We start from the raw sequence: 25618 nt of genomic DNA, 5'->3' as shown, positions 1-25618 counted from the left end.
CCAAGGAGGCTGGACACGACCCAGCAATGTGCACTCACAGCCCAGAAAGCCAGCTGTGTTCTGGGCTGCACCAAAAGCACTCTGGCCAGCAGGGGGAGGGAGGGGATTCTCAGAGGATTCCCTCTGCTCTTGTGAGACCCCACCAGCAGTGCTGCATCCAGTTCTGGGACATTCAGCAGAGGAAGGATATGGATCTGTTTGAATGAGTACAGAGCAGGGCAACCATGATTTAAAGGATGGAGCACCTCTCCTATGAGGGAAGGCTGACAGAATTGGAATTTTTCAGCCTGGGTAAGGCTCTAGGGTGATCTTCTTGTGGCTTTTTAGTACTTGAAGGAGGCCTCCAAGAAAACTTTTGAAAAGCGCATATAGCGGTTGGACAAAGAGCAAAAGGTCTGAACTGAAAGAGGAGTTGTGGCTGTCCCACTCCTGGAAATGTTCAAGGCCAGGCTGGATGGGGCTTTGGTCTAGCAGAAGGTACAGCTGCCTAGGGTGTAGGGGGAAGACCTAGATGGTCTTTAAGGCCCCTTCCAACTCAAACCATCCTATGATTCTATTTTCAGCTTTAGAGGAATATATATTTAACTTCTGCCTCAGGAAGCATCTTGAAAGCAAACAGATCACTTTCATGCAACAGAGAAAAATCAAAGATTTGGGATTTACTTCTCAGACTGAAAGGACACCCTACATATTATTTCAGATTTTATTTACTGAAAGAATACCTTTGCTGCTCACTCACCTGCTCAGCAGTCCATGGCAACTGACACGCTTCTGCTATTGCTGTCATGGCCTCTTTTGCATTAGTTCCACATTTCACATCACCAACCTTGTCTACAAGACCATCCAGCACAACCTGTGCTGAAGTTTTGGAGAAGTTTCCTTTCTGTGCAATTAATGCAACTATATGCAGTTTCATCTGCATCACCTGCAATGTCCAAAACAGCAAGAAAGTTACTCATGTGTTTGTGTATTTTAGACTAATTTTTCTCATTCTATATATCTATAGATACATATAAGAATTATAGGTGGGTAAATACTAACATATGGACAAAATTTGTATTTACATATATATACACACATTTGAATATCTAGAAGTATTTATGCACACAGATATTTTGTACACACACAGGTGTTTTATGTGACTATACACAAAAACCGTGTACACACACAAATACAAACTATTATATATATACACACAATGATTAATACTGGGCTGCCATTATCTACTTTTAGAACTTATATAAATGCACATGTATACATATACATCTAAAGACAACCTTTAGATACCTTAGATGACATCTAGAGTCTCAATTCTCAACAGAAATAAAATCCAATTTGAGAGTTTATTTACTCACTGATTACAGACAGAACTGTGGCCAAAGTGACATGTACATTTACAGCCTTTTAGGTGGAAACTGCTTTACATTAACAAAAATGGGCTATTTAGTTATTCAAGGATAATACATTACCTGAAAATTTGTTTCCTTCCAACCAGGCTTCTTGGCCAGCATTCTTACTAGGGCTTGGCAAGGCATTTCACTTCTTTCCATAAGCTCAACAGCCTAAAAGATAAACATTAAGTTAGCCAGTGAGTCACAAATTATACAAAACTCAAACAGAAGTTCTTAACTGTCCTTGAAGTATTTTCTTAATACTGAATTAAATTAGAGAAAGTCTCAGCATAATAACTTACCTGAAGACCAATTTTTACAAGGAGTCTAAGGTACTGAACCAACATTTAACCAACATATCCACATCACTACTCCTTTAATGTTCTTTAACAAATATCCTTAACAATCACTATTGGCCATTCCCACCCTAGGAATTTAACACTTAATTAAAAACAAATAAACAAAATCCAGGAACAGCCTAACTGCCCCTCAAAAAGCTGCTTTTGTTATTAAGATGAAGTATATTATGCAGCTTTCATGTTGGAATGTTGACTACACAGCAGAGATTAATCCTGAATATGATCTAAATTACTGGAGCTTAGCTGTTAATCATTCAATTGAAATGACAACATTTTAATAAAGCAGGCTTCTGCAGCAGCATTTCAATGCAGCCAGTCACCATTTCCCAAATGAAGCTTGTCACTTTTCCCATTTAAATACTAAAAGCTCAATCATTACTGTACTGGTGTCACGGTATGAACTACCTGTACATCTACAGTTGAAGCTTTTTTTGTCAGTGACTACACGAAGTACTTTCCACTAGCTGTGAAGACTGCTAGCACTGTATAAGCCTCTAAACATAAAAATTTCAACTGGCAAATAGTTGATTATAATCAATTGCTGCATAACACACACACAGCAGGAATTTCTTTGCAATAAATCTGTCTTAGTTGTTGCAAAACCTTTTGTTTAAATCTAGCTACCTTTGAGACCAAGCTTTACAATTACTTGGAGTTTTAAAAATACCTCTAAGTATCTTCAATCAAAATACAACTATTTTGACAAAAGCACAACTGTCTACATAAAGGTAAAATACTTACTCCACCACTGTCATGGAATTTAAAGTATATAAGCCATTTGGCTTTTTCAAGTATTGTTTAATACTTGATCCATCTGAAGTGCTGACATACAACTACTACTAGTAAGTATTTCAGGAGACTTATCAGGCCTAGAGAGCTGAAGAAATTATTACTTATTTTCTCTTTCCTTACTGCCTGTCTTATCAACTGTTCCAAACATACCTTCTGAAACTCCTCCATGCAGGCAAGCCTCTCTTTCCAGTTACCACTGTCCAACTGCTGGATACAAGAAGCTGGAAGGACAGCAGCAGCTTTCTCTTCACAAACTTCTATCTGCAGCCAGATCAGAACAAAGTTAACACTCCACTGGATCCCTTCAGAGGAGAGCAGCAACCTTAAGGACAGGTAATATACTGGACTGACCCTTGTACTGTGGTACATTTACAAAACAGGAAAAGGGTTCTGTTGTAGATTGAAAGATTTTTAGTATGGATTGTGGTTTAGGGGTCTTATGGGTTTAGAAAGCTGCTAAAATTGCACTGCAACAGAAAAGTAATCTCTGGAAAGTATGAGAAACTGTGCAGACAGTCAAAAATAATCTTGAATACCAACTATCTGCTTAAAGAATCAAGCAGAGGTAACCTAAAATTTGCAAGGTAATTTTGGATCAAGTCTGAATAAACACTGACAACAACGATTCAGAAGTTAAAGAGGGCAGACAGGTCTTGTCTCCATTTTAGCAAAACAGAAAATAAAAGTTATTTAGTGATAAAAACTTCCCTTGTTTCACTGGTGTCTGCATCACCTTCAGGAACTGTATTCTCATTTTCTACTGTATAACTAACAATATAAGCTGGATACACAAGAGAAATTATTCACTGTAAGCAACACTCCAAATATAACTATAGTTTGGATTGACAGTCCAAAAAACCTGCAGATACACCTAGCAAAGCTTTAATAGCTGTTTTTACTGTTTGAGCCACAGATTCTTGGTTGGGAACCGGGTAAACTCAGGTAAGTAGGTAGAATATGGTCAGCTAACATGCAGAATTCAGTAAGTTTTTTGAAATGTAACTTCCTATGAACAGCACAAACATATTAGTTCATTTAATTATTACTTTATTTCACTTCAGATTTCAATGAAAACTCCAGAATAATGTATTCTCAGGCTTTTAATACCAGACTCCTTCAGCAAATCATGTGTCCTAAATTACATATGAAGTATCACTGTTTTTTAAATTTCTTCCTACTTCAGGGACAAAAACATACCCTGTCATAAGGGTATAAGCATGATTTATTACTTACTGTCTTAAATGACCTGGTGCCAACAACAGCCTGAAGAACAGGTGTATTTACCGAAGTCCCATTTCACCAGTTACCAATTTATACCTACTGCTTTCCCTTCTCCTAACAAAAACAACCTCCATAAAAAACTCTGTAGTACCTGAAAAACTGACTAACCAAAGCTGCAATCTTTGGTTATAGAGGGCTGTGTATTTTAGAGAATAGCAGAATACTCACAGAGAGCTCCGACTCAAAGATTTCTTTGGTCTCAGGACCCTTCTTGCCTTTAGGCCCAGCACCTCCTGTACCTGCAGCTGTAGCTGGTTTGCCTTTCTTCGGTGGGCCCCCAGGCTAGAAAGTAAATGGACAAGTTAGCCAAGATCAAATAGCTCTCTAGCTCACATAGCAAATGAACTGCTGTCTTTCCTATACTATATTTCTGTATTCTAATGTCAGAAAAATGTGTATCTCCGATAGCATAAGAACTGCAGGCAGAGATAAATTAGAGCTCATTTAATTATATATTACTTTTAGACTACAGGTTTTACAAAATATAACAGGACAATGGAAGATGAGAAAGGAAGGAATTATGTACTTGTGAAAGTTCAGGAAATAATTACTTAATCTCTGTTTTCCTATGGATACTGGTTAGATACTAAACTTGTGACTGGTGTCTCTTTCTCAGGTTATCTGAGTACCAATAGATTTCAAAATTTTATCTATTCTTCGATTCACTTACAGGTATCCCACCTGAAGAACTAAGTAGCATGTTACAAAGACCATCTACTGCTATAAATTTTTAAAATCCAAAGAATAATATTAAAGAAATACAGGCTAAGAGTTCAAATTACTTCAGAATAGACAAAGGAACAAACTAAAAACTATGCTGAAAAAATACCCAATACTTAATTAGTAACCTTGCTAGTTCCAAGAAATGTTGACTTCAGTCAAGTATTATATCACAGAGCACATCAATGTTACAACATCTGAGGCTTCTCTGCATGTCTCCAGTCTTTTACCACTATTTTAAAATCAAAATCTGGTATTAAGACCTAAGTGACAAGACAGTTTGTATCATTAAAAACAGATTTGACTACATTCCCAAAAGTCACAAATTCCTTTTGCTGTTAGGCTCACCTACTCCTGTTAAAGGACAGTGATAGCTCAGTGGAGGCATATGTTCAACAGGCCACCTTTGATCTGCAGTAACTATCTATTTGATGCAATCGCAGACAGCTGATTGTCAGACAGCCTCTCACCTTTGCTACAGATGCTTTTTTCAGTGGTCCTGGTTTGGTTGCTGCATCTTTTGTTTCTTTATCTCCTGCAGGTCCTGGAAGAGCAGTGGTCTTTCCAGTAATAGGCTTGCCTTCTTTTTTCTCAGCTGCTCCTCCTGCTTTTTTCCCATAAACCAATTCTACCTTTTCAGCACACTCTTTAATCTGCCAAGCAGAGGGGGGAAAAAAAAAGGTGGGGGTAGAAAGAAGTTATTTAGCTACCAAAATTGGATGCACAGTGTCCCTTTACCAGCAGTGGCTCAAACTTGACTACCATGGAAAAAATGTGAAGAGTTTAGGTTGTTTGCTTTCCAAGACTTTGTTGTCTGGTGTTCCTTCAATAATAAGGTTAAGCAGTCAGTGGCATCAACCATCACTGTATTGCCAAAATAATTCTCCTAGTTCAAAATGAAGTGCATTTATATACTAAGAAAACATTGACATCCCAGGGATACTCATAGATGCTCAAAGACTAAGCCTGAGCACCTCAAATTATAAAGTCTTCATTCAGTGAACATACCTGCCAGCTTATGCAAAAGTATAACAACTTTGTTGTTGGGAAGTAAGTCTTTAATACCAAATCCTATCTAGTAATACAAAATTAGACCATATGGTTGTAACCTAAAAGCTTGTTTCAGACAATGAAGTGTTAAAAAAACCCCTCCATATTACCACCAACCACAACTAAATCTCACATCCCACCTCACAGATAGTACAGCCAGATACTTTATGTAAGAATCAAGAGATTTTCAGATTCCCTGCAACATCAGTAATACTTAAGTAAAAAATACATATCCAAAAATCTGTGCTGAAATTAACTAGGCTAAAGCATCATTGTTCACCTTCTCTAGCCTAAGATGCATCTTAAATGCATAAATGGAGCCTTTTTTACAACATTTTTAACAATACTCACTCGATCAAGCTTTAGTTTGTCCACATCTGCTAGAAATGGATTCACAGCTTTCTCTCCAGCTACTTTCAAGGCAGTGCCTAATGCTTCAAACCCAGCATCTCTTACTTCAGGTGCAGAATCATTGATATGCTACAGAGAAAGACAATTTATGTCGTGACTTGTGGCTCATGTCTGAACATATTCTATACAAATCCCCTCCCCTTATTTAGAATCTAAATATACTACAGAGCAATCCTTGACATTCCACTGCAGAAAGAAAAAGGTTGTTTTACACTTCTGTTTTCCTATGTATTGACCAACTTTACTTTTTCTCAGATACAGCCATTTTCTCATCTTTGTTTTTTTCCCCACAAGAAGAGGTTGAACATTCATGCTTTAAACATCATGAAAGTTCATAAAGAGCTTAAAGTTCTGTAATCTTGTCATAATCTCAATTTTTAAAGCCAGGGATATTGCCTATATCAAGGAAAGGAGTGTTTGCAATAAGAAAAAAGTTTATATCATTATAATTTACATTGATAATTGCTCTAGTGCCACTGCTGTGTATAACTCAATGATGGCTGTTCTTTTATTCATAGGAAACAACAGCATTCCAACAAAAACTTAGAGATGTGTGCAAAATGCAAGTGACAGTGTCTGGGATAATAGTTGTAAATCACTGCCCAAATCTACTACAAACATAGTGAGTCTACAGCTTCAAAAAAGCAAAGATAAAGGAAACCAAATTGTTCCCCTGAATGACAGTCACCTTCAAGTTGGACATCAGCCAAAACTGACTCTGAGGGCTACATAGCATACAAGAACTCTTTGGTGTCTGGGCTACTTTCAGGTCTTTCTCCCCAGACAATCCAAGGCTTCACAACAACAGTGATCAAGTCAATGCCAGAGAAGTATCAATTCCTTCTGCTTTACCTTGAGAAGTGCAGCACAGAAAGGTTTTAACAGGCTTTTTGGCAGAGTAGAAGGTGTGCAGTGTCGGAAGCTTCTTGCAATGAAAAGGGATGTTTGTTGCTTAATTGTTGGGTTTTTGTTGTCCATGACTGCCAAAATATCTTCACTTATGTTCTGCAATGTGGTCTACAGTGTTGAATAAAAAAGTCATTATTTCAGTAAAGAGAAAAGCAAATCAAAGTTCAAGACCAATTCTCAGACAGTAGGGAAATTTTCACTCTTACTTACTGTAAGAAAGATTGCATCAATGGCCTCCTGCAGCGCCTGCACTACCTGGGGCTTCTTCTCTTTGAATTTCTCCAGGATTGTTGGAACAACCTATGGAAAAGGGAACAAAAATGTCAGATCCCTCTCCACTAATATAACTGGAAAGCCTGATAGTATACCCCATGCTACTTTGCAGAGAAGCCAGTAATTCAAACCTCTCCACTGTACCCCTCCAGAAGTACACAACAGCAGTCTGAACTAGTTTACTCTTGTAGTTTTCCAACATTAAACTCATCCCAGTCACTCTATTAACAAATATAGATTTTTAAACAATTTCAAAACAAAAGGCAGACCTACAAGTTCAAAGTTCACATAATTGCATATTATGGAATTGTACTGGAATACAGAGCAATAGAATGGAAATGAATGATTTCACAACATAAAGGGTGCTGTGCTGTTGCATTCTAAGAATCCAAGAAGGAATTTAACCTGGCCCCTCTTTCCCAGCTTTCTGACAGCACTAAGTATGGTTCATTAAGGAAGTCCTCATCTGATCTGCAGCTGAGAAGATCAAGATTCTAAAGCAACTGGAATCCTCTCTGCAGCAATATTTTTCAGATCTACCACCTTGAAAAAATCACATCTGACAGTAAACTATGTCATACTGAAATTTGACAGCAATTCCTACCTAGTCTAGGTGCTCAGACAGTCACTGCTAAAAAAACCAAACAAATAAAATATTCAAGGGGGGAAAAAAAGTAAAAATAACTACACTGCAGATATGAACAGGTCTATAGGGGCTCTGTAAGAGTAAGGACTTCTGTCACTGAGCCAGAAACATGCTGATCTTAACTGTGGAAAGCAGGCTGTTTTCAAGACTTTCATAAACATAACAGTTCATATTTTGGAAGCAGTCAGATACTTTACAGAAAGTTATATGCTCTTTATAACAAAAAATAGATTTGCTTTCTACTCTGAAGCTCACTATAGGATCCCAACCACTTGTGACATACTGTGACCTAGGCTCAGGTGGTATCTTGGGCTGCAACCTCCAAATTTCCAGTTCACAGCCTTCAACACTCAAAAACCTGCAGATAACACACATGGCACCACAAAGACCATCATACATGCTACTGCAGGCACTAGATATCCCTGGCCCCCACAGAGAACAAAGTCATAAGGAGGAGATATTTAAAATCATTAAGCCTCTGTTTTAGAAAATACTGACAGGCAAAATGAGCATTTTTTAACATGGAAGTTAGAAATCATAGCCCATGTGAGAGGGAAAGAAGAAAAATTAGTCCAGGGGTACAAATGCAGTCAGAGGTGAAGGTGGCATACATGTATTCAATTACAGTGAGGAGATTGTATGCATGATTTCACTTCTCCTGTTGGAACACAGACTGCAGACTAGCATTGCAGTCCTATATTTAAGTAACAGATTTTATAATTATACAATTCTAGCAACAATTCTGTTTTTTAACACTTCAATGCCCACTCTCAGGAGAAGTCTATATCTTCCTCACAAGTAAATAAATCCAGCAAACAAATCAAGTGAACTGCTAAAATGAGTACTGAGATTATGCAACTCAGAGCTGCCACTACTGAGAAAGTCATTTCTTCTCAATGCCATTTCCTTGGCAACTATAGAGCTACACCCTTGTTTTAGAAGCTTGGCTTTTTCAACACTGAGTCTGTAGCTGTAAGGGTTAACCTTTAGAAATCAACTATAAAACAGATGCCAGAATGATTTTTGTAACTACAGACAGCTTTCAGAATGAAAGTGACTGTCCAAACTGTTGTTCAGAGTTCAAGAGACCTGAATGTTTCTGGAGAACTGAGATTCATCAACTTCCCAATTCAGAGACGACACAACCAGCAGCCAGGCACATCAGTTCTCTTACTCTGTTACTCTTGCATATCACACAAAAAAACTGACTGAGCAGCTTAAAGAACACAGTGATGCAGGCTTGAGAAACAAGTGAGAACTGCAACTTATTAACTTTGCTCCCACATACTGGTTAAGCTTCCCTGTATTCCCTGATATTAGCTACTGGTAAGAGAAGAGCACCATAGGAGTGAACAAACAGCACTTAACTGGAGCACCAGAACATTTTGGTACCAAAAATCTCACAATTTTTTGCTATTTAAGGCAGAAAAAAACCCCACAAAACCCAGGCAACAAGGAAACAGAACACCCACCACCTACCTTCCCCCAACATTCAAAAACTTAACCAACATAAAGCATACAACATGGAGGTGCTAAGAAGAACTCCGATTTAGAAACTGTTTTTTCCACTGTGGCCTACAAATGCATTCCTGTAGAGGTATCTCTAGGACAAGGCAATGTAAATAAAGTTCATTTAATGGCAGAACAATTCAATTTTCCTAGTACAGAAGATTTATATTGCAACAGAAAGTTTCATGTTGCTGAATATGAATGAAAAAGGTCCTTTCAAACTTAAGATACAAAGATCTAGGCAAGTATTTCAATACTTACTCTTTTAAGGGGTTGGTAAGCATTCATAATTGTACAAAGAATACCTTTGATAAATACCAAGGCTTGACAGGGAAAAAGGAAAGGGAAAAAAGGTGTCCAGCATGAATAAAATCAGGAAAAAAGTACATACTCTTACTTACATGGCCTGCATACTGTCCAAATTTCTTCCTGAGGCCTGTAGCTAGTCCAGCAAGGCATTTGGCAGCCAAAGCAACTAACATAACATTTGTATCCTTTCCAACAACCTGAAGAGAAAACCAGTTTGAGAGAAATGGAAGAATTTCTGACAATAATCAGTGGGGCACAGATTGGGTTATTTCCACAACTGTTTTACTTGTGAGTACTATATCGACTGTAACTTTTAAACTATCATGTAAAGAAATTATAGAAAATTAAATTATATGTGCACTCTGAGTTTTATTTACTACCTTTTTGAGAGCTTTCACCAAGTCTGCATAGTCTCCTGATTCCAGCTTGGGATTTTTCACTAGCAGTTCAACAGCCTCTAGTGCCTCTTTCCTTTCTTGCCATTTTTTTGCTTCCTGTAAAGCAAATAATTTACATTAATCTATAAATAGAAACAGCGCTAGAGAAGCATACTCGCTACAGGCCTTAGATTAAAAACCTTTATTCCATCCTGAGAAAACCAAGGTCTCCCTGCAGTTCAGCATCAGTAACTGCAGTGAAATATGAAATACTGTCCTTCCCCAGAACATACCTCAGCCACCTAAAATTACAGCTTTCTTGCTGCTAAGTCCAACTTTGAAACTTATTTATGATAGCCCGCATGTTATTAACACCAGTTTGTTATTATCCCCGTGGCACTAATGCACACAGTGCAGAATTGCCCATAAATTTTAAGACTCATCAGCTATACAAAGAATTAACAGGTAGTATTTAAGTTTATGCTTACTATTTTCTCATAGAAGTCCTTGGGAAGCTTGGAGAGAATTTCTACAGCTTCAAGCAACTCATATGCATCTACTTGTGGTACTGCCTCTTCCTCATCATCATCTCCTGCGACCAGGAAAGAGAAATATATGAACAGAGTGACACAAAATATCTATATATTTAGAGCACCACCTAAGGCTCATTGCTTAGAAAGTGCTATCAGCAGTGGTGAATTTGCTATTTCAAAAGACAGATACTCTTTCATATAAAGTTTCTGCCTCAGACACATTTTCTTCTTATGTAGTGAACTCCACATTTTGCACCAGCTTGAGTAAAAGCTTCTTTAGGATTTAATGCATTCCTTCACCAACTATATACTACATACTTGCCAATAGCTTAAATAGTTTACCTCCATCTGCATCTCCTCCAAGTCCCTGCTGTTGCTCAAATTTTGCTTTCAGCTCCTGTTGGGAACGCAGGAACCTGGTCTGCTTAGGAGCAGCTGATGACACTTTGATCCATTCTTCTTCCAGCTCTTTTAGCTGCCAAAAGGGAAAGGAATCATCACATCAGAGACATTATGGACATACCCCAAGACAAGCAAGCCATTACAGTTTTCCCATTTCAAAGCCAAGACAGCACTACACTTCACTACTATCTTTTTTCTGCCACTAAAGGAGTGACTTCACATTCACTGTTCAGAAGTCTGTGGATAAACTTAGTCAAAGAAGAAAACATTACTGAAAAGCATTTACATAAGAACAAATAGTAGAACAGTCAGAATGGTGTGGCCCCTCTGCAGACTTTGAAATAAAAAGGGCTAAGCATTAAGGAAGCTTTCCTTTACAGCCATGCTATTATTATACAGTAAAACTAAGATGAAACAAACATGCTGAGCTACATTTGATGAAACAGTTTGGTTTTTTTTAACCATGCCCTTTTAAAGCAAGCTACTCCTTTTCACCTGAACATAATTAACTCAAGTGGGTAGGAGGAAAGGACATGCATAATTTGTAAAGTTTAAAAATGATGAAATATTCTACCATAATTCAATGCCACTTCCTGAACAGAAACAGTCACATCCTGAGCATCATCAGAATAAGTATGAAGGGATGCACAGAGAAAAAAACTTCAGAAAAAAGAAAACTGAGAATAACAATTTTTGACTTGAAGATGTTCAGTGCAAGGGTCTTTTGTAAGGGCAACCATTCTGCTACATTCTACTGCTCAATTGTTACCCTCAGTTCCAATATGAAGCTGCACCCCACAACTTCATGTATGTTCAGAGTAACCAAACTCTGTTATGATTTCCTTACAAATGACTAGGAGTGACCAATATTTTGGGTAAAGTTAAATGCAGCTAAAAAATACATTCCAATTTTGGCTTTAAGAACGCCCAACATCACAGAATCAGGGAGGATGAGCATCAAATTTTTGGATACAGAAATACTTCCTGCCTACCTGAACAGAATTTATGTTCTGCAATGGAGGTCTCAAAGCATCCCTTATCCAACGGTAAATTTCCACAGCAAGGAGCTTGGCTTCGTCTCGAACAGCCTTTTCCCGAGATTCAAAAAGCTTTGGCAATACTTTGATGATTGGCTTCAGTGAGATTATCTTTGAACCAAATTCACTGACAGTGAAACACACAGAATAGCATCAGTGTCCGTGAACAGGGAACAATTCACAAATAACTCATTTTTCAAAAAACAGTTTATGAAAGTATTCCACAGTGCATGTTTAGCAATTTTGTCATTTACTCAAACCATTATGCTAGATGTTATTTTGAGATGCTGCCATAAAATTTAAAGAATATATGCCCTATCAAAATTAACCTCCACACCCAGCTTGGAATTACAAAATCAGGCCTCTCAAATTACTTCAAAGTACTTAATCCAATCCAGTGTTTAAATCAGCTCCCTTGCCAAGGGGGGAAAAAAGACAAAAGAGAAGCAAGAAAGAAGTTGTCCTTAGACCAAAATTTGTATGACCTACTTTGTTTTTTTTAAAAATCAGAATAGAATCTCCTTTGTCTATCCTTGGAAACAAGCTGCAGTAAAAGCATTAGTCACTTTCCCACTTGTTGGACCAGATAATTATAGTGAGCTTGGGTCATCTTCACAGAAAACATATGTGCTGAAATATGTGCCACTGAAGGAACACATAAAACAAGTTTCCTCAGCCAACCACCCTTCCTTGACAGAAGATTCTATGTGCTGCTGCACTTAATACACAAAACTTCCTATTTCAATCACTGATGAATGAGAAGAACACAAGAACTTTCTTTTCAAACACATTGCAAAGTTAACTGCTGTAGTTACTAAGGTATCATATATAAATCACCTCAAAAGCATTTTTTTTTTGATTCAGAAAGATTTCTTCCTAATTTTGAATTAACCTTTTTACCAATCACACTTTTTCTTATGGTTCTCTCCAATTCAAGTTCCACATAAAAAAGTTAGCAAAAAAGGCTGCTCAAGGACTAAAATCTACATGTCTCACTTTCTAGAAATTCTGGTGCACATCATTTTATTTCCACATCAATTTTAAAAAACACTCAGTGTAAAAACCTTCAAAACAGGTCTTGAAAGTAACACAATTTAAATACATGAACCAATGAGTTGCCCAATAATTCAATTTTTCTATCATGACTTAAAAAGAGAGCATATTTGGAGAAATGCCTATGCAAACCTATTTGTATCCAATTCATGTAATCTAATTAATACAACAAGAAAGAATAGAAACCATAGCACAAGACAGAAAACACCAGAAATTAAACTAGTAATGCATTCAAGCTACCCACCTAGGTACAACACAAAAAAATTTTGTTATCAATGCAGAAAGTCTACCAAAGCATAAGAAAAATTTAAGTAGCAACACAGCTCAGAAGCAGAAGATGGAGTTTAAGCCTACAGGGCTGCATAAGCGTATTTGATCTCAACATCACAAAGATAATAAAATACTGCAAGAAAGAAAAAAAAATATGTGGCACATTTTACAGAAGTAGTTAGTTGAAAGATACTGAGGAAGGTTATGCAGGTTTCTAACTACACTGCACTGTTAAAAGGACATTTAACTAGATAAGCAAATTAAAATACCTAAAACACATTCTTAAATATAGGACAGCAGTTTCACTTAGCAGAAGCATAGGTAATGTGTTAAGCCCAAGCTTTATTTTGATATTACTGAATCCTGAAAAAATCAGTTGAACAAGGATCATCTCTATGTATGCCTCAGTAAGTTCTCTAAAAGACATATAACATAAGGCACTCTCCACATATGTCATACAGTTTGCACATGAGCTACTTTACTCAGAAAGAAGTGTTCTGTCCATTAATTACAAAATTTTCTGTTTTCTTTAAAAAAAACCCTAATGGTCAGTAAATTATATATACACCAAGTACAAGAATTTCATAAAACCCCAGTATTTTTCACTCAATGGCAGCAAACATACTTCATGTGGAACCAAAAAGTAATCTAATACTGAAGCCTACTACATCGTTCTAAATTTTATTTGATATTTAGGAAGCACTAGCAGCTCTCCTTTTCAATAAAGGAATTATTATATGGACAATAGAAGCTTACTGTGCAATGAGCTTGGTTTTTTTTTTCCTTTTCTTCTAAAAATACACACTGTGTACCCAATTAAACATGCTCACATCAGTGAGGAAAACAGTGGTTTAAAATAAACTAAAACAAAAAAACGAAACTATGTTTTAGTTTTCACATCAGTGAGTTTATTACAGATATTCAGAAGTGAAGCTTCACAGTCTGGTACAAGACACAGGAATCTTGCCCTTCTCTCAGAGGCTGGGAAAATGGAAGTTTGGTAAACAGTTACCAAGAATGAAAGAGATCCAGATGAGTCTAGTACAACATAGACAACCCTCACATCTAACAAACCCCATGATGTTGTCAACTGCTGCTGTCAAAAAATACCAATTCAGGAAAGATGCATTCTACTCAACAAGAACAAGGGCCTGATAAAGACAGCAATAAAATTAGACTCCACATATTGCTGGAGTGAGGAAAAAGAAGAAAATCACAAAATACACCATGAACTAAAAGCTTACCTTAGTGCTTTCCTCAGTGTCTCTATACATGCTACTATGATTTTTGGGTTTTTGTTGTCCAGACCCTTTAATAATTCTTCTTGTACTGCCTCTCCTTTCTCAATTTCTATATACATTAGACATATATCTTCACCCAGCTCTTTTGCTCTAGCCTTTGGCTGATTGAACACTTTATTTACAACTCCTGATGCTACTTCTCCTGTTGTCCTGAAAGATGAGAGGGTATTAGTTTTGGAACATTTATGTGACTTAAGTGTTCTACATCATTACCACAGGAAAAACACACACAGCACCAAATCCATATTAAGACCCAACAAGCCTTCACATAAAAGGGACTACATCCTAAGATAACCTTGAAGGAAATAACCCTTTTTAAGGGATGGATTCATCATCTAGTTTTATAGAAGAACACAAATCACAGTTAATATGATTCTAATATCAGACTACACCAGTGAATAGTAGACATTCACAAGAGTGCATTAACAGTCTCTAGATGAAGTTCACAAATAAATGCCATGTCCTGGAATTATATATGTTGCAATATGTTAAGTGTGTCAGTACATAATCCCAGCACAGTATTTCACACATACTTCCAAGTTTCACATAAACTAAATCACTGACACCACTTTTAAATCAAGGAGTGTGCAAGGATTTTAGAGTTTTTTAAACAAAGCTTTGTGTTTATTTGTTCTTACTTAAGACCTTTATTCATTTCATCAGGTCACAAAGTCAGTGGACCAAAGTGGACTAACTGGCCTGTTACATGCTTTTATTTCACCCTCAGGAGTATAGTCTACTTCATGGGCTACACAACATGCAAGTACTAAAACACATCCAGTGAAGAAACTGGCAGGTATGAAGATTCATATTGGTTATGCTGGATGCAATGTCACATAAACATAACCATATTTTATTTCATGTATGAATTACACAAAAAAGGCTTCATCCTGTATAGGTAAGACTGTTTCAATAAAACAAGAACAGAGATCCCAGTTCATAGCACTTACACCACCACATGAGAGATTCAATTTTTTCACTATTTCAGAAATTTTTACTAGTGCCTTCAGTAGTTTTTAGAATGCTGCAAGCAAGCTGTGATAAGTTAATATGCACATGGAGGTCATCCACAAGGAAGGCCTGCCATGCAGCAAGTTCTCTAGATTGGAAAGCAAGTTCTGCTCTTAACAGTACAGATCAGAATTGATAGTGGTCACTGCATAATTTACATGCAGCTGCAGCCTTTCTCAGAGAGGCACATTAAACTGGCCTAAAAGCCTAAGAGCAGCAAGAAAAGGCTACTTACTTCCCAGCTACATGAGCATTTTCAACATAAGCAAGCGCTGCTTCCAGTCCTTTCAGCTGAGCCACTGCATTGGAGTCGGTCACAAATTTCTTTATCAATCCAAGATACTTGGACCATTCAGGACTCTTTTCATCATCTATCTTCTGGAAGAGCTTAAGGGCTTCTTCATAACCATTTAATCTGGCTTTCCATAGCTGGAACCAGAAATTGGACATTTAAATCTTGTGCTATTACAACCTTAACAATCTCACAAAGCTCTTCAATCACATTTGAAAGTATGCTCAGCAAGCTGGCACCTGCAGATTTCTCTTCAGTGTCTATATGAATAACATGCAACAGGACAAAATATTTATTTTTCTCCTGCCAAGAATGATCTGGACAGAGAGATGCCAGTCTTCTCCCCTGCTCTTCATAAGTTCTAGCAAACACCAGTGAGGAGGTGGGAGCCCACAGTTTCAGCTACAGATGAGTAATTTCTCCACGTGAATGAGTACACTTGTCTGTCAGCACACAAGCTTACGCCATACAACGCTACTAAAATCTGCTTAATAGAGGTTATTCAGCCTCTAGGTTGGATAGAGCTGATGCAGTTTCAGATCTGTTAATACTCACACCATGCAGCTGTCAAGATTATCCAATTACAAGTATTTATATACAGAAACACTACAAAATCATCATGAGCAGAGATATGCAGCAAGCCAAACCCATGATCACCTACCTTATGTTCACATTTCTGATCAATGGGCAATTTCATCCACTCACTGTCGTCCCCCATTGTAAATCAGGTTCTCTCTATAACTACAATAATTTCTGTGGAGATAAGGACAAGTTAGAAAACAGAAAAATAAATATTGGGTGAATACATACTTATACCTAAAAATACAAAAGCATAATACCAAACCAACCAACAAAAAAGACCAAAAAAAAAAAAAACAAAAAACAAAACAAACCAAAACAAACCAAAAAAAAACCCCAAAAAACAAAAAAACCCAAACAAACCCAAAAAACTCCTAAAAACAGCCCATACCAAAGTAAAACCACAACACACACAAAAATTTCCAAAACAACAACAAAATTCCAAAGCAATACAACTCCCCAGTTCTGTAGCAAATCTTATTGCTAATATGCAATCCGAGATTGTAATTATATTTAGATGCATACTTTGAAGACCAGACCACTATTTTTTTAGCTCTAGAAAATTATCAGAAGCCATTAAAGATTAGAAAGCAGTGCAATTTGTAGTATTTCTCACACTAGAAGTCTCAATAGGTAAAACTTTTAGTAAGCTGAAAAGGCGTGTGGAATATAACCTCACCTAAGCTTGAGGAGGAATGTACTACAGCTAAGGCACTAAACCAAAATGAGTTCCCATCAACACTAAAAACTGGCTCTTACTGACACGTGCTTTTAGCAACAGGTGCCATGAATCAGTGTCAAAAAATAATCAGATGCAAGTGTAAGGACAGTCATTTTAACAACTTTATAAACAGCACAACTGAAATGAAGAGTTATCAAGAAGAACAAAACCCATTTTTGCCCTAAGGTAGCCAGCGTCAGCAACTGTCAACAACAGATCAATTTCTTGCCACGTGGAGGGTTTAAATCCTTAGTCACTCAAGTTGTAGTGGTTTTCCCCTTCTTCCTTTCCTTTAGACTAAAACAAGAACACTGACTATAAGGGTATGACAGATGAGATCTTAGGCTCAATGCCCATCTCAGACTTATTGTACAACTAATCTGACTGCTCAGAAAATAATGAGACAACCAGTCTGATGCAGAGAGGTCAGCAAAATGAAAATAGCAGCAGCAGTAGAAAGGGCTCCCAGTGTTATTTATAAGCACAAAATCAAACCAGAGAGGGAGTAACACATTTCAACACACCAGTGTGAATGCACAGACCAAGCCAAGAACTCTATAACCCCGCCATACACAACAATTTACCACTACAGGCATAAAGTACACAACACTAGCAGAATGCTTCTAACAGAAATTCAGCCTTTGGCCCACAAAATATTTCACCTAATTCACTCAGAGGTTGTCTGTAGAAAATTAATCCCTTGAATTAGGGGCATATTTTCAGTCATATAAATTAAATAAGTAAGTACTTCAAAGCCTTCTGTCAGCAACACAACACTAACACATACAGCTAACGTGACAGCAAAATTAGGCTAGCAACAGCATACAGTAAAAACAGTCTTTTTAATTCCTTCCTGGATAAGTTAGAAGATACTTAAGTAACAATCCAACCTCCCAATAATTAAAAAACAAAAACCATAAGAAACACAAAAAATTCCAAAACCCCTACCTGTCACCAATACACACAGCCCCACAGCAAATTACACTAAGATTACCTTAAATATTTACAAGTTCCTATGGATGTTAATACTGTTCTCACTGTAATTGCATAAACTATTAATTTGTCCAATGGCAGTAAAACAAGAGTCAATGTCAGAACACAAGCTGACTACATACATAAACAAGTGCATCCCAGCGTTATTAGGGTGTTTCCTTCTCATTCCCTTTCTCATCAAAACAAACAACAATATGGATATTTTTTCTTGACATCAGCACAGTGGTAACAAGTGAGCTTCTAAAGAAGCACACTTTTTTTGGGGGGAGGGCCAAAGAACTGTAAGCCACTGAGAATGAAAGGATCTGCTCAGTATGTAAGAAGCGAAGTACTCAGATGTGAGCCTACCTAAAACCCATTCCACTGAACTGTTAATTCTCTTCCACTATCTCTTTTAATGCTCAACTTACTCAAAAACAAAACAAAACAAACAAAAAACTAGTCACAGCATTCCTCCATGTCAGGAATTAACAAAAAAAGGTACTCTAAATTAAATTTACAATGAGAACAGAACTCATTCTATTCTCATTTACAATGAGAATAGAACTCAAAGGCCATGCCAATCCCAAACAGTCATACAAGGTCAAAGGCGCAAGTGAGTTACTGCATCCAAACCCCATCAGCCTTTTGCAACGCATCTGCTTAAATAAACTCCTGCTTGTGTTCTCTTATCCCTCCTTCAGCCTACTGAGAGAGTTCAAAATGAAACAGAAATCAACAAACTCCTGATTCAAACTCAATGCATTTTACCTATTTAAAAAGCCAACCAAAAAAACCCACCAAAACCCAGAAATCAATTATGCACACCAAAACAACACAAAAAGCACCACCCCACACCCAAAATAAGATGCTCATGGCAAATACAGAAGTGGAGGGTAAAACATATCTAACTCTATAAAGGCAATGACTTCTCTCCAAAAGCAAGAAACAAGACTGAATTCACATGAAAAGCTTTCCAAACAGCCCACCTAGCAATGGATGCAGGCATGCCCTAGAGCAAACAGTTTCCAGCAGTAAAATTCCCCATTCCTTGAGTTAGCTCTGCAGCCAAGTGCCATCAGCAAAGACAGCTTTGCCAGTATAAACTGAGCTGGCATTAGGAGTATCTTCATTTGAATGCACTAATATAGAAATAATGGAGTACTTCCTCAGGGTGGATGCAGACAACATAAATAGACGCAGTGGTCTCTTCCCAAAGTCACATACACCCTTGTGAACAACAAGCAGAATGAACTTTAGAGAAAATTAGGTAGCTCTGATTCTTAATCAGAAACTTGGAACTAATTTAAGCTATTGCCTCTTTATACTTTTTTGTTGAAGAACACATAAGGAACCAATACAAAGATAAGAGTTATTCTGAAGAAAAATGGGAAAAAAGCATGAACACACATGCCAGCAACAGAAACACCAGGATAAAATTTTGGCACCTGTACTAGACATCTACACTGTTTTTTTAGAAAACTGACAAAAGCATGAACTTACTACCTCAACAATATAAAGAAACATTATTTCTCTCCAGAGATCTGTTCTGCCAAGGAAAGAAGTCTAACTGTAGGGCAGTCCTCAATCAGAACCTCAATTCAGTTCAAACCCTAAAGTCAATACCAACTCTATTTAAAAGGCTTGTCCATTACCAGACTGATTTACAATTATTTTTATCCTTACACATTGTCCTGAGTTCAATATATGATGCTTTTATCCCCAATCATCTCGTTCTGTTTTAAGCTGAATAATAAGTTTTGCACCTTTAAGACGTGTTCCAGAGAGTGAAGGGAGGGAGAGAAGAAGCACACAGTTTGTTTTCAGACACTGCACTCAGTCCTCCGCATTCCTGCTCCTGACTGTGTTGTCTGCAGATAGACAGACAGCAGAACAGAGCTTCTTTTTGTTTTTAGTTAGTTTAGCTAGCTGAAGCAAAGAAGTTCCCTGGACTGTAGTTTTTTTCCTTTTTCTTTGGACCTCTTGAAACCTGCTCTGGACTGAACAGCCAGGGGAGCGCTGGCAGCTGCACCTGTGGTCCACGGGCCAGGCCTGGCCTGCGACATTTCCAGCACCGGAGGGACTGATCAGAGACTGAATGAACTCAGCTGCAACCCAAGGACAGAGTGTTCTCAGTTTGTCATCTCTTTTAGAACAGCAAGGAGTTTTATTGTTTAATATTGTTTATGTTTTATTGTTTAATAAATGTTTTTTTCCACTTTTCTCCAAAGCAGCAGTTTCTCCTGGACCGGTTCAGGGGAGGGGCCAATTGAATCTGTTTTACTACAAGAGCCCCCTTAGGGGTTCTCTCCCAGACTTGCTCTAAACCAAAACACACATATACAACAGTTCACTGCCACAAAGTACAGCCTCTTGCTTGTACAGTAGTGATACACTACAGCATCTAGCAATTCCCTTCCCACATCACAATGTACTTAACTTGGGGGAAATCACACACTATAAAAGAGGCATAGGGAAGGGAGTTGAATGACCATGAAACAGTGTTTCACCTATTTTTTTTTTCAGTCTGGTCAACAGAGCTCCCCCACTATTTTTACAATCGATACTTCAATTACAAAATGGGTTAAGTTACTTTCTGCACTGAATCTGCCATCCAAAAATAGCGATAAAATTATACCCCCCAGTAAATTTACAAATCCCTTTAGAACAGACAATTTCTCAGAAAGTATTCCACAGTCACAGAGGGAAAGCTCCTTCTTAAACATCCAGTCTTTCTAGCTTCATCACTGCTCACGTCTGTCCTAATGCCAAGATTTTGTACTGTCTGCATCTTGCATTTAACAGAATAAAAGATTATTGTTTCTCTTTTCAATTAAGTCACTGGGTTCTGTGTGATCATAGAGTATCCTGCACTTGACAAAAAGGTTTTTCTTAAAAGCTTCTTTGCAAGGACATGCAAACCTCAAGTCATTACTTCTCAACAACCAAATAGCAAGTGGCCTCATTATATGATAACACAGCTAAATTCCCTTATTACTAGTGAATTTGCAGCAATGAAGTGGTTGACCTACATAGATTTTTTTTTTTTTTTTTTACTGCCACAACTTGGAACAAACAGAATTAAGTATTTCAGAAAAAACATTCATTTTGGTAAAATCCAGAAAACAAGCCCTCTTAAGCAACTGAACTGCCAAAGTAGGTTTTGTGAGAGACACTTGTCATAAAAGTGGTCAATGCAACATTTCCAAAAGCAAGTCACCCAAGAAATCAGGAGTGGAGATGAATAACAAATCTTTCCTGACAGTTCTTGGCAGGGCAGCTTTATATTACAGAACAGTGAGAAAATGAAGACCATCAAGGAAAGAAGAGGATCTTTTGAAGGGAGACCATGCAAAATGCAGCAAGAGTGGAAAGCATTTACAAGGCAGCACAAATGCAAGAATTTCAAAAACAAAAGTGAGCATTCCCAAACAAATATACATACATTTGGAAAACAAATGGATCAACACATTAAAAGATGGTGAGAAAGTATGAAAATATCCAAAGTTTGGATTCACCATGAACTACTCTGAACAGCTCTTACTCAACTTCTAAATAAATGCTTTTCCTGCTACAATTTGCAGAGCTGAATCGCATTAACATCATAGCTTATAGTATGGGGTGCAGCTAAGGAAAAGTCTTTCCATCATTAACATTCTAAAATGTGATTTCTTTTGAAGCATACATTCATCATCTATCACTGTATTTTATTGTGAAGTGTCAGCTTCCAGCCTGTTTTCTACAGAAGATGTACAATGGCAAACTAGGAAGCCATTTAATGCTAAACAAAACCAGATGTTTATTGATACTGATTGTCTACCTCTCCCTACTCACTTTCACATATTGAATATTACAGTTGCACAAGAACACCATCAAATATTTTCATATTTTGAGAGGTCCTCAAAAGCATTACTCAAGAGTAAGTTCAGAGAAATCAAGACAGGTATTTTTAAAGGAAAAAATCTGTTTGAAATGTTCCTATACAATAGGACATAAATTTGGAGTGCATATAATTGGATGTCACATTTCAGATAAAACTATACTTCTTGGCAGGCAGATCTCTGGTAGTACAGCCACAGTTTTCTCAGCAGAAGGAATTGTTTGGTCTTTTTGTTTAATGGCAGTTTTGGGTCCATTTGCTCTTTGGCTCTGAAAGGACAAAGTTTCACTTTCTTAGAAGTTTAGTCACACGCGTTTTTTTTTTTTTATTTGCCAGTCAAACCTTCCCCTTAGACACAACATAAAGTGGCTCTGAAAAAATGGTGAAGACCCAAGAAATCATAATACAGTAGGCAATAAAAATTTAATAGAATTTTAAAGGCTGGCATTTTCAGTTGACAGATGAATTATAAGTTGCAAGATACAAAGACTCCCAATGAGAAATTAGAAAGACCTCAGAATAACAAAAAGAAAAAGGAGAAATGTACGCTAAATTGCATTAAAGAGCAAACAGCATTAAATTCTCTCTTGCCTGCTTTAATTTGCATGCCCTAACTCACCACAGTGAAATTTTAATAGCACAAATGACAAGCTACTGGTAAGATATACAAATACTTAATTTTTCTGGAAAAACACATTTTAATACATGGCCTCTGAAAATAACCAGGGCCATTCTTTTCCATTCATATAAAACAGAGACAATGCAAAATAAACTGACCTTGTGTTTGTTACAGCTAAGACCAAAAGCAATTTGTAACTGCATGGGTAAACCTGGAGTGAAGCCAGTCTTAGGGAGGAGAGAAGGGCAAAAGGGAAAAGGGCAACACACGGGCAAGTGCATAGGCATGTACTGACATAATTCTAAGGGTGGACAGTTGGGAGTGAAAGATGTCAGTGGGACTGTGCTTGTAAGCTGCAAAGGCCCCCACCCCTCAAGAGGTTTTACGGAGCTCAGGCATGAAAAGGCCCATGTGATTTTCTTTAAAAGGACGGCCGGAACTGCTGATGAAGGAAGGCTCCCGCGGAGACATCACTAGCTCCCTCCTTCTCCAAGGGAAGCTCCCTCCAGCACGGCTTCCTTCTGCAACTAGCGGCGCCCCCGCCATCCCCAGCACCTTCCAGAAGAACACCCCCTCCACGTCTGCCCGCAGCCCCCGAGGCGTCCCCGCAGCCCGGCGGCGTTTCCCACTCCGCGGGCGTGTGGCCGCAGGCCGCGGCCGGGCACGGCGAGCAGGCCGCCCGCCCGGCATTGTCTGTGCCCGCCGCCCCCGCCCCACGGCCGGGCCCTGGCAGCGCCGCCGCGCACCGCCCGCGGCTCGGCCGGGCCTGGCCGGACACTCACCCTGACAGCTCCGGGCCGGCTCCCGGCAGCAGCGGGCGGGAACCGCGGGCGGACCGGGACGAGCCCCTCCCCGCCGCGGGCGGGGCTCGGGGCGCCGCGGCCGCACCTGGGCGGGAGCCGGCCCGCGCCGGGGCCAGACAAAGGCGGGCAGGGCAGGGCAGGGGAGCGGCGGCCCCGCCGCGCTGACCCCGCAGCAGCCCCGGGCACATCGCGCTCCCTTCACGCCGCCGCCGAGCCGCCCCCGCGGGGCCGGGCGAGAGGCAGCAGGCGCTGCTCGGCCCTGCCGGCGGCCGCGGTGCCGCCTCTCGGCAAAGAAGGGGCCGCCGGGCCGGCGACCAGCGAGCAGCTTGGCCCGCCAGGCCTGCTGGCCTCATGAGTCATACCCCGAACGCCCATGCCCGTCAGAACAATTACTGCTCTAACAGAGGGAGCTGCGGTCATAGCCCAGCATGCAGCAGACATTATCCCAGGCCACCAATCATCCAGCAATCCCTAATTGAAGGAGGGAGCGGTTCTGAAACCCGACAGCAGGAACAAGGCCAGCCGTGGGGAAGGAGAAACAGTGCCTTCAAAGGAGGTACGAACGAAGAGCCTGGCACCATACCATCCCCGCATTTCATGCTGCTGCAAGATGTGTAATGACAGCGCTCTGGTGGAGCTGATTCATCAGCAATCTCTCTAACCCATCGTCTGACATTTTGAGATGCCTTTTCTATAGCGACAATAGCAACTGAAGAAGCTGGTATGGTGGTAACTGGGTGTCACTTGCTTCCTCCTCAGAAGAGCATCAAGCCATGTGATGTAAGGCTGTATTTCTCCGGCCATCTTTCTAGCTAGCTGAATAAAGATGCCTTTTCCAGGCACCGCTAGCACCAGCCATGCTTCCCACTGAATTGCCCAAGTAACTTTTCCTACCACCTCACTCTACCCCTGCAGCAGAACGGCACAAACACGCACAGCAGCTTCTGCTTTTCAACATCTGACATTGGCAGCAACCGAGCTGTCAGAGACAACTCCAGACAATGTACAAGTGCTCAGGTCAAGAGACACTTTATTCAAACAAGCCAGAGCAACACTGCCCGGTGCAAGGCAATAGTTAGTTTAAACAAAAGGGTACAAGGCTTTTCAATGTCACTTCAGAACTCCACCCATATAACATGAACCACTGGGAACAGTCTACAACAAAGCATCAGCAAAGCTACACCATATTAGTCTTGGACTATGTTGTCTTGAACCAACCATTCTGCTACAGATGCAAATGGCTTTAATGCCATCCTATTACGGCAGACTTGACAAACCACTTACATTAAATAGTTTACAAACAAATTAGCAATACAAGTTTATATATTTCTTTTATAAACCATATAAGGACAGCTGCTGGTAATGGGAAACAGAGGAGAGGTAGGAATGGGAAAAAAGAGAACCAGATGAACACTGACCGTGACTTTGAAAACCTTAATTAAAGGTTTGCAAGCACTTACATCTTTCAAGTGTCCTTCCAGTCACGCATCCTTCACAACAAAATCCTCCAAATTAGATAATTAAGATAGTTATTTCTACTCCACAAAATATTCAGAGCAGTTTCTAATTGGATGTACTGTTTAAGATGTGCTTTAGTCATATATAAGAAGAGGCAAACAGAAGTGCTGCATTTGCAGATGACAACTGGGTAGCAAAAAAAACCCCAAAACGATTGACTGAAGAAGCATACAACATGCTAAGTGCTTTTCTGCTGTATATTTATCACCAAACACACTGAGTGAAACCATTTATAACATTACACTGAAATTCAGGTTTCCTGCATCGACTATTAAATAGGAACAAGATCTTCCCATTTTAGCAGACTTTGGTATGAGAGCACAGACCCACCGTGGCAAACTAAGTTTTCAGAGGCAGAGGCCCAGCTTACATAACTGACCCATACAAGGGGAAGGACCAGAGCCAGCATGAAAGTTAAGTCTGACAAAATACAAGTCCTATGTGTACAAGAACCAGGAATCATGTTCCATCACCATGCATTCCCTTTTTCACATTACAACACCAAGGGAGGAACCTTCCATCAATATAGATCTAAAGCAGTCTGAATAACCCCCATACTTCTAAAATTCAAATTTCTTTTTGTGAAGTTGTCACATAATT

General features: G+C 38.9%; 1 protein-coding gene across 4 annotated transcripts in view; it reads right to left on the bottom strand.

Annotated features, from left to right (window-relative positions):
* The window catches only part of CKAP5 (cytoskeleton associated protein 5), a 54144-nt gene that overhangs the window by 26804 nt on the left and 1722 nt on the right, over positions 1-25618 (bottom strand). For all 4 annotated transcript variants that reach the window (XM_059473718.1, XM_059473719.1, XM_059473720.1 and 1 more), the window contains exons 2-17: positions 16588-16679; positions 15870-16063; positions 14567-14773; positions 11955-12126; positions 10903-11035; positions 10516-10619; positions 10031-10144; positions 9743-9847; positions 7124-7213; positions 6857-7021; positions 5945-6073; positions 5014-5196; positions 3992-4105; positions 2693-2803; positions 1470-1562; positions 740-925 (exon numbers count right to left, since the gene is read on the bottom strand). In XM_059473718.1, the coding sequence (XP_059329701.1) occupies positions 740-925; positions 1470-1562; positions 2693-2803; positions 3992-4105; positions 5014-5196; positions 5945-6073; positions 6857-7021; positions 7124-7213; positions 9743-9847; positions 10031-10144; positions 10516-10619; positions 10903-11035; positions 11955-12126; positions 14567-14773; positions 15870-16063; positions 16588-16644 (2157 nt within the window). In that variant the 5' untranslated portion in view covers positions 16645-16679. The remainder of the gene's footprint in view (positions 1-739; positions 926-1469; positions 1563-2692; positions 2804-3991; positions 4106-5013; positions 5197-5944; positions 6074-6856; positions 7022-7123; positions 7214-9742; positions 9848-10030; positions 10145-10515; positions 10620-10902; positions 11036-11954; positions 12127-14566; positions 14774-15869; positions 16064-16587; positions 16680-25618) is intronic.

The sequence above is a fragment of the Ammospiza nelsoni genome, chromosome 6 (genome assembly GCF_027579445.1).
Source record: "Ammospiza nelsoni isolate bAmmNel1 chromosome 6, bAmmNel1.pri, whole genome shotgun sequence".
NCBI classification, from domain to species: domain Eukaryota; kingdom Metazoa; phylum Chordata; class Aves; order Passeriformes; family Passerellidae; genus Ammospiza; species Ammospiza nelsoni.
Note: the sequence above shows the minus strand (reverse complement) of the source record. Positions and strands in the feature narration are given on the sequence as shown.